The sequence below is a fragment of the Morus notabilis genome, unplaced genomic scaffold (assembly GCF_000414095.1).
Source record: "Morus notabilis unplaced genomic scaffold, ASM41409v2 Scaffold717, whole genome shotgun sequence".
Lineage (NCBI taxonomy): Eukaryota > Viridiplantae > Streptophyta > Magnoliopsida > Rosales > Moraceae > Morus > Morus notabilis.
The window spans coordinates 1-9,512 of record NW_010363083.1 but is presented as its reverse complement, the minus strand read 5'-3'; the positions used below and the strand labels follow the sequence as shown (position 1 = coordinate 9,512).

Sequence of the window (9,512 nt, the reverse complement as noted above, 5' to 3'; positions counted from 1 at the left end):
ATACCAAGTAAGTCCTCAACGCTTCAAGCCTATCTTAAACTGATAAGCTAACAAATTGTCATTTAGAGACCTGAATCCAATTTATGACATCAACAGTTGGAGAAGTGATTTAGTCACTTTCTTTGTCATATTAAAAATTCAAAATTGCATTGCAATGCTTAAGCATTCAAATCATGCAAGGATCAATAATATCCAACTACAACTTCCCTCCCCCTGATGGTAGAAAGATTTTTTTCAAGCAATATTACATGTAGGGATTTTCAAAATGATCAATATTCTCAATCATACTCATTATATCTCTTGGTGCGTCATAATTATTCATATAGTTGTCTTGTTACAATTTGAAAGAGAGTAAATATTTTCTAATACATCATTTTCACACATAACGAGCAATATTTACCTCGTACATGTCTCTTCTTACATAAGAGATTTCACATTTATCTCCATTGTTGATTATTTTCTCATTATTAAGACGATAATGACATGGTCATTTTCATAGTCATGTAATTGCCCATCACACTAGGCCATATTATTATGAAAATCGAATAGGCCATATAATAACTATTTTCTCTTTCTCCTTTGGCCCTTATAATGTGTTGACCAAGTCAAACTACTTCTCCCTATCGGTGAGTTTCATAAACTCAAACACTGTCTGAATGGATGCTAACCATTCCTCAGCTTCGAGTGGATCTGTTAACCCATCGAACTCTGGAGGTACCATTCTCTTAAACTTCACATACAATGGTTCCCTTGGGATCATTTCTCGATGCCCCATCTCACCCCTTACAGGCTCTTGGGGTTCAACCCTCTCTGCGGGTTGCTCAGATTGGGCGGCTTGTGCTGGCACAGCCTGCGGAGGGGGTGCTCCTCCAACCTGCTGACCCTGAATCAACTGGGTAAGCAATTCTCGTAACTGTCTGCTTTCCTCAGCCTGGGCTGCTATTTGCCCCCTCAGACCTGCTACTTCTTCAGCTACGTCTGGTGCTGGAGGAATCTGTTCTGCTTGTGTTCTCTTTGGACGTGTACGAACCATGTTGCTGTGTCTATATCACTTAAAGAGCAACATCATTAGTCTAAGTGCAAAAAGAACCGCTTCAAAAGTTCCTTGACTGGCAATACTTTAAACTATCATTCATTCTCATATCAATTAGCAAAACATACATTCTATATGTTCTCCCATTATGCATGCCTCATATCATGCATATCACATCATATACAAATCATCACAAAAGTAAAGGTTTTTTTTAAGCCTTTCGTTCAAATCTATTATGTATGTCCCATTTCATACATATCACATCATACATAAAACATCGTTAGTCTAAATTTCTCAATACTATTTACATAACCTTGCGTCATATTCAAATAAATAAAACGCTAAGTCCTAACTTAATCCTCATCATCTAAGTGTTCCTCAGGATCCTCCTCCGAATCCTCCTCAGGGTCTTCTTCCGAATCCTCCTCGGGATCCAACTGAGGGTTACCACTAGTTTCCTCACCAACAGTCCCAACGTAGGTCCATCTTCGCCGAACGGTCATAGGCTCGTCCGCTGCCTCTATCTCGGGTCTCGGTCACTGTCGAGAGGTAGTGGCTTCCACGTCATGTCTCCTGATACGGGTATTGGAAAACGGGAAGTCTCGCCTGACCGCCGGTAGCCCTGTCCTCTCCTCTAGCATCTGGAGCTCACAATGCTTCGCCTCGGCGATAAACTGTGTGAGGGTCTGATCCGATCACGGAACTAGCCGACGCTGGTACTCTTCCGTCAGACCTCTCCATAGGATCTGACACCACTCCTCCTCACTTAGATTAAAAATCCGATTCAGAGCTAGTACCTCTGTCAAGACTCTCGCTATATAGGCTACAACGGCTTCATCCGATCTCATACTAGCCCTCTCGGCTTGTATGATAAACTCTCGAGCTTGGGTGTAGGTCACGGCTACACTCACTTGGCTCTGTGTCTCTCCACTCTACTGTGGTGCCGACTCTGATGGCATGACCTGGGGAAGAAACTGATGCTTCAACATGTGGCAAAACTCTTCCCATTGCATCTCCGCTATTTCGTCATCATCCAAAGCTTGCCAAAAGATTAGGGCATTGCCCTCTAACAGACTCGCTATGAGCATAATTCACTCCTCTCGAGCTAAGTCACAGGCTCGCATCACGTACTCGACACGGTGCAGCCAATCCCTAATTCTGGTGGGATGTGAAAGCCCATCAAAGGAAGGTGGATTACAGGTGTAGAACCTGGCTGCGGCTCGACCTGTAGTCAAAACGACACTCCTTGCTCGGTGTGTAGCCTCGGCCGCCATGGGCTCTAGAGCCCTTAACTCCCGATCCACTGGTAGATGACTATATCTAGTAGGAGTGGGTACCGACCTCTCTGTTTGTCGAAACCGTGAGGTTAGAAACATTCTTACCCGTCCCCACAACGTATTCTCTTGTGGTGTGGGCACTAACCGGGATGATGGATGTGATCGATCCATTGGTACCTGTTCTGTCTTGCCAAAAGAAATAAGCAATTCTCAGTTTTAGTTCATAAACTAATTTACATAGACTCCGCAGAAGCATAGGTGCGGGACTTATCCTGGCAGGAGTAGGAACGCCGCTCTGATACCAACTGTGGCGACTCGTGCCTCGCGGCGCGGTCGCCATTCCTTATACTACTACTAATAGGCTAAGTTATAGTCTAATCCATTACTCATTTCTAGACTATCGTCTCTTTTTATTACGTTCATATACAAGAAATTTTTTTTTCTTTACTTTAACCCTCGGGTTCTTCACATGTTATGTTGTTACACTAATAACATATCTCGCTATTACTTTAAGGATTCGGATATCAAACTAGTTCCCGAAAACTTGTCTTAACTTATTACAGTCCGTTGTTCTTTACTAAGACAATGGTTATAATATCTTTTTCTTAGAACTGAACATACATACTAGTATTCTATATCACATTAATCTGCAGCGGAAATTGTTTTCTAAGCAAGCGTAGTAAAGACCACTCCCGTGTACCCATGACATTTCCACCACCCTTGCCTCCGCCTGTCCATCAAGCAAACCACTATATGACTGGTTGTTTACCTTTCTTACCTGTACACGAGTAAACTGATGAATTAACGCTCAGCAAGTATAAACATGCATACATCATAACTAATAAAATTACATTAAGAGTTATGATGCAAATATGCTCGTGTAAAACATGCTTTAAACTGTTTTCTATCTTTCTGTTCTTACTTTTGTGGGCATAGGCCCCTGCTTACTGTCTGATCTAGTCAGAATCTCTACTCTTTGAGATTTTCCTCCCTTGCGGAGGCCGACGACCCGTCAGTCTTTTACCTTACTGGTCATTTCTTACTGTCTGGTCTAGTCAGAATCTCTACTCTGTGAGATTCTCTTCCCTTGCGGAGGCCGACGACCTGTTAGTCTTTTTCTCTACTGAATGATATGCAACGTTTCTCTACGTGCACATGCTAACATAAAAATGCATAATACTTCTTGCATACTTTAACTGTGCATAAGGATAACCATATGTCGCCCTTCTGCAATTTAGAGCACTAAGCCCTCCAAACACGTATAATCACATGTAATCACATAGACTTAGGAACATAAATAAATTCATAGTTTAAGTCTAACTACAACTTACTCGAGTCTAGACAACCATAAATGTCTATACTTACCGTTAATCCGCTAGGATTCCTGCTTGCTAGAAGTTCTTTCTCGTTGCTTTGGCTCTCGTGCCAAAACTTGTTTCATAGAAATAGGTATTAACCACATATTCCAAGCATCAAAATTTCTCATACTTGGATTCCTAAATCCAATTTCAACTCATTTTTTAACTTAACCCCTCTAGGCCGAATTCTAGCTCAAGAGGCAAATTACACCTATTCTCGGTTTCCGAATCATAATCTATTCACTTCCGAGCTTTAAAACTGTTACTCAATCTCGAAAGTCGAATTCTCAACTCAACACTTACTAACTAGGTTTTAGAAATTTCGGCAAAATTTCGCCTTGTTTTTTCTAGTTTCCCGAGTTTTTAATAACTCGTTCTATTTCTGATTTCGGTACTCGTAGTCCAGATTCACATTCCTGAACACAAATTTCAACATAAAACGAACAACATTTTCTCTATTTCTAGTGTATTTCGAATTTTTAGTGTTAATCTAAACAAATTTGTTCAATCGTTTCAATACTTACACGTTAGACTCCTATCATAGTCCCCGACAAAACCTCGGTTTCGTTTTTCAGTTTTACGAATTTTTTCCGAGATGAGTTACTATTCATCAAAACAGAAAAGCATGCAGTTTCTCAAGAAAAATCCGAAATCTTACCTTGAAAAGTTGAGATTCTCCGCTAGAATGCCTCGGGTTATGTTTCTACCGGGCTGAACAGAAAAAATTTTAGCGAAAACGGGTGATTCCTTGATTTTCCCTTGATTTTCTCTCTTTTCCCTCTTTTCCCTCTTTTTTCTATTCTCTCGGCCTCACTTAGGAAAAGAAACCAATTTTGGCTTCTAATGTCATCCGTAGGCCATTTTGAAGAGTAATAGAATATTATATTAATATTTCTAATAATATCCTAATATTACTTTCTAAATTAAATTAAAGAAATTACTTTAATTCCCATAATTTAATTTTACTAATTCTAATTAAGTTTAACACTTAATTTAAGTGGTTCTATATTCCCCACATTTTTCTTATCGAGACCAAATTTTTCGTTTCTCGAAATGAGTCTCTTTTTGGTACTGATAATTTCACAACCAGTACAGGTTCTATACTGCTTTTCTGGACTGTCGAGCACCCTGGGTCAAATTTCTCATATTCAACCCATTTCTCTTGAGTATCTCAATAGTCAATTTTGGCTTCTAATGTCATCCGTAGGCCATTTTGAAGAGTAATAGAATATTATATTAATATTTCTAATAATATCTTAATATTACTTTCTAAATTAAATTAAAGAAATTACTTTAATTCCCATAATTTAATTTTACTAATTCTAATTAAGTTTAACACTTAATTTAAGTGGTTCTATATTCCCCACATTTTTCTTATCGAGACCAAATTTTTCGTTTCTCGAAATGAGTCTCTTTTTGGTACTGATAATTTCACAACCAGTACAGGTTCTATACTGCTTTTCTGGACTGTCGAGCACCCTGGGTCAAATTTCTCATATTCAACCCATTTCTCTTGAGTATCTCAATAGTCAATTTCTTTTTCTGAAATTTTCATTTTAAACAATCCAGAATTGCCCAAAACACGTACCCTCGCGGTACTCATTTTTTTAACAGTTTCTCACTTTAACTGACTCAGAAAAATTCTGTTTCAGGAACTTTTGCTATTTTCCTTATAATATTTCTACTCTTTTTCTAACTGGTCATTTGGTCATTTACCAAATATTTCAATTTTTCATAACTAAAATATACCCGTTAAAATTTTTAACTTTTAGCTGATATTTCACTATTCACAACTGATATTTACTAATTTTCTCTGTAGAAATATTCGTATTATAACTTTATACTTTTCGGAAGATTTTACCCCGTATATAAAGTTTCTACATAGCACTTTCCTTATTACATCAATATTTCTACTACTTTCCGTTCCGGAAAGAATTACGGTCAAATACCGGACTGTTCGGATTAGATTATAAATTTTTCCGGTCATTACAGCATATATGTGAAGATGAGACTAGCATCTGTAGTGATCTCCGAAGCTTGCAAAACTTTTCAATCAGTAATAAGTAATAAAGATGGTTAGAGACTCGTGTTGATAATGTATTATAAAACAATAGCAAAACTAAACTATTGTAAGGAACTAAAGAGAACAAGAGATAAAACATAAGAGAATTGAGAGACAAAATAACTCAGTAAAAGATATCAAATACATGCTCATACATCCATTATTTATAGGCCAAGTATCATAAGTAGAGGTAATAAGAAAAGACATGGGTTACATATGTTACACCCAATATTAAGAGGAGTATTATGGGAAGATTATACACAACATTAAGAGGAAAGTAATGAAGGGATAATGAGGTCATAATAAGAGGTCTTGAATGGGTTAAGGAATATTGATTTACAACAAAATTGGAATTGTCTTTCATTCCAGGATGAAAAAAATCATAAAGGCAAACCTTGCTTTCAAAGCTTATATATAACTATTTTTTATTTTCTTTTTTCTAAGCAAAGAAGGTGACACCTTTATCACTCACATATAGAAAACGACTACATAACATGAATATAACTATAAAAAAATGCAAAAGAAATTGTAAACCTAATATGCAGTACCCAAGACTTATAGAATAGTAACTAAATGGAACTCAAATCTATACGAGTAATAGAATATAGAATATGGATAATAGATTTTCATGAGATAAGGTAAAGTATTACAGAAGGAACTAATAGTAAAAATCATCTATTTTAAAACAAGAACTGTTGAGATATAATGTTCGTAATAAGCAAGTAGCTAAATAACATAACTTATAAGATTATATTCCTTTAAGAAACCATCAAATGATCTGTGCAAAAGGCTCAAAAGTTATGATTTTACAAAATATTGCAGTAATCAATTATTTTTTTGATAAGAACAATAGTAATCAATTATGGTCTTAAACCTATTCAAAAATTGCTCAGGTTCTCCTCAAACAGAAAACTAATGCCATTCCAATAAGTTTTATCAATGCACTTTTCTTACAAAGTTAAAACTATTTCTGAAGTTCTTGCAAGTTACAACACTAATCATGTGCAACCCCGTCTAAAGCACACATGGTATACATTGGATCAAAAAAGATTACTACAAACGAAGGAAATTTCAAGTCAAGAAAAAATTATTTGCAATCATATTTTTTTAATTAAAATACAAAGAGCAATAAATTATCAACTCACTTGAAAAAACCAATGAGATGAGCGTACTAAGGTACGACCCTGTCTAACTCATATCAAATCAACAGATCTCTCAATTAACAGCTCTTAAGTTCAGACTATATTAAAAATGGCAGTTGGAGAGTTTAATAGCAGTTGGAGAGAAAGGGAGGGAGAGAAAACGTTTAACAATTCAACAAAAACTCTTCTTATTTTATTCAGCAATCAACATTCAGGTAAACCAAACCGATGACAATATATAATCAACAACGATACTTGAGAATAACAAGAAATATGAGTAAACACTTAATGAAAAATGTTTCAACTGTTGAATCCACCACATCACTAACCAGAAGAAAAGGGAAATAGAGTACTGTTCAAAATAATGAATTCTTAAGCTGTCTATAATAGAATCTAATGTTTTTATTTTTCACCTAAACATATTTTATTGTCTTTGTCCTGCTTAGGAAATTTTTTATGTGTTACTATAAGCTCAGACGAATCCTAAGAAACATTTAAAATGCATGAAAAGACAGGATTTTTCTTCCTTTTGAGACTTTCACAAAGATTAAAAAAGCATTGAATAAAAAATAATCTTTAATACAAAGTATTTTAATTCTCTGCTACTAAAATTCAAGGCCAAAATGTCAAAGTAGTGGGAGCGCAACCAATTATACTAATATGAAAGTTATTGCATAAGTAGAAGTAAAGAACCTTATAAAATTTTACTTGAATATAGTAGCACTTTACCTTATTTTGAGCACTCTTTGCAAAAGGGTAATGCCTTGGTCCTTCTGTACATAAAGATAATTTTCACTAGTGTAGGCAAGCTGTCATGAAGGAATCGGACTCAATGTCTAATAATCTGTAAACTTTAACTACATAAGGAAAGGAAAAACTTTGAAAACTAAGAAACAACAAAAAGATAAAAAATAAAGAACATCCCAATTTCATGTAAAGTCGGCAAGCTGAAGATATTTAAGGGTAGAAAAGAAATTATAGCGTCACTTCTTTCTGCCTCTCTCTCTATCACTTTTTACATTTATTATTTCACATGTGGACTCTACTAACATGATATATTATTATTTAAACAGAAAACGAGATAGTCCATGTGTTAGTAGAGTCCACGTGTCAAACAATGAATGAAGAAAGTGACAGAGAGCGACATAAAGAAGTGACGCTAGCATTTCTCAAGGGTAGAAGGTTGAAAATGAATCAAAATAAAAACTAAAATAGCCATGTATTGGATGATTGTATAACTAATTTTGTAACTAAACCCAAACACAATCTCTTACTCCCACATCAGCTAAATTCTTCAGAACATGCTTCGACAAAAAAACAACTAAACTATTAACGATAAATAGAAAAGAAAATAACATGGTTTGAAGAGAGAAAAAAACAAAAAACAAAAAAAAAACACAAAAACGAAGAAAAAAACATAACAAACAATATATATTTGATAAATTGATTCATGATATCTCTTAGTGGAACATAGATTTACTCTTTAAGTTGGAGTTGTGAAATTTACTGTATGCGAAAAAGCATAGAGAAATTCATGTTGTGAGGGATATCAGAGTTCAAGACACCTTTTGATCAATCGTAGATTTCTATAAAAGAGTTCCCCATCCTATACTTCTACTTGATCGATCGTCCTATATTTTGTGTGTGTACATAAGATTACGCATTTGTCTATATAAATTATAGAGTTAAAAAAAAAAACAACAACAACTACATGTATTTTGGAATATAGGTCGTCAGACCAATTAAACCGCTTCATATTTTCACCCTGCAATTACTAGAAACACATATATTATCATTTGAGAAAATCATTACGTGAGGAAATCCAACCACTCAGCCTCGATTATTTACCCCAGTTCCAGAATCCGTCCAATCAATCAAACATGAGCCCAAATGAGTACCCGGTTCCAGAAACCGTCCAATCAACCAAACATGGGCCCAAACGAATCGTTTGGTTTTGGAAATCTTTGTAGCTCTAGACCTCTGTTCAGTGATATAAACACATGAATGCATGAACTTGATCAAAATCAAAAAGAGAGAGAGAGAGAGAGAGAGAAGTTCGGCAAACAAGAGAAACGAGAATAAAAAAAATCCAGAAATTGTTATTCAATTTCATATACCACACGTGTTTTCACGCAAAAGGGAAAAAGAAATCATTACATTCATCTACAGATTCACACGGGAAAGAAAAAACGAAGCAGAAAGTACTACCAAAAAATTAAAAAAGAATAAACAATCAACCAAAAAATTGAAAAAAAAAACGTATTCAATAGTACCAAATTTGAAACAATCACAAGAAAGAAATCTGAGCAGCAAATTGAAAATAATTATAATAATAATATCAACAACAATAACAATGAAGACGATCTCCTAAATTTGCACAAAACAAACAGCCCAAATGCTCACGAAAAATAAGCAATACATGGAGAACAGTGATTCGCCGGAAGTGGAGCATGAGAGAGATGATGAAATTTAGGAAATTAAAACCATAATCTTTGAGAGACTCACCTCTGAGCGAGTCCACATTCGATCATGCAGAGAGACGACAAAAGGAAACAGCCCCAAACATCGCCTAAAAAAAAGCCGTTGAAACGTTTCGCACATTTCGTTTGGCCCCCACCCCAGAAACGGATTCTGATTTAG

At 35.6% G+C, this 9,512-nt stretch overlaps 1 protein-coding gene across 2 annotated transcripts; it reads right to left on the bottom strand.

The window, feature by feature from the left end:
• Positions 1 to 292: 292 nt before the first annotated feature.
• LOC112092625 lies at positions 293 to 9,506 on the bottom strand. Of its 2 annotated transcripts, none has more exons than XM_024169200.1 (3): positions 9,378 to 9,506; positions 7,602 to 7,681; positions 293 to 1,043 (listed from the first exon to the last, which is right to left on the bottom strand). In XM_024169200.1, exons 1-3 carry the CDS (start codon positions 9,471 to 9,473, stop codon positions 611 to 613), a joined length of 609 nt encoding a protein of 202 aa, XP_024024968.1. In that variant the 5' UTR covers positions 9,474 to 9,506; the 3' UTR covers positions 293 to 610. The 2 variants fall into 2 exon arrangements, with proteins under 2 accessions (XP_024024968.1, XP_024024969.1); XM_024169201.1 differs by having other exon boundaries at positions 7,602 to 7,645.
• Positions 9,507 to 9,512: the final 6 nt, after the last annotated feature.

What these genes read in the sequence shown, in the direction of transcription:
- LOC112092625 (XM_024169200.1), bottom strand. Translation starts at nt 9,473, where the DNA reads ATGTGCGAAACGTTTCAACGGCTTTTTTTTAGGCGATGTTTGGGGCTG. An exon ending in GAATGTGGACTCGCTCAGAG is followed by an intron (nt 7,682 to 9,377) that starts GTGAGTCTCTCA and finishes CCTTCATGACAG; the next exon opens with CTTGCCTACACTAGTGAAAA. An exon ending in CAAAGAGTGCTCAAAATAAG is followed by an intron (nt 1,044 to 7,601) that starts GTAAAGTGCTAC and finishes TAAGTGATATAG; the next exon opens with ACACAGCAACATGGTTCGTA.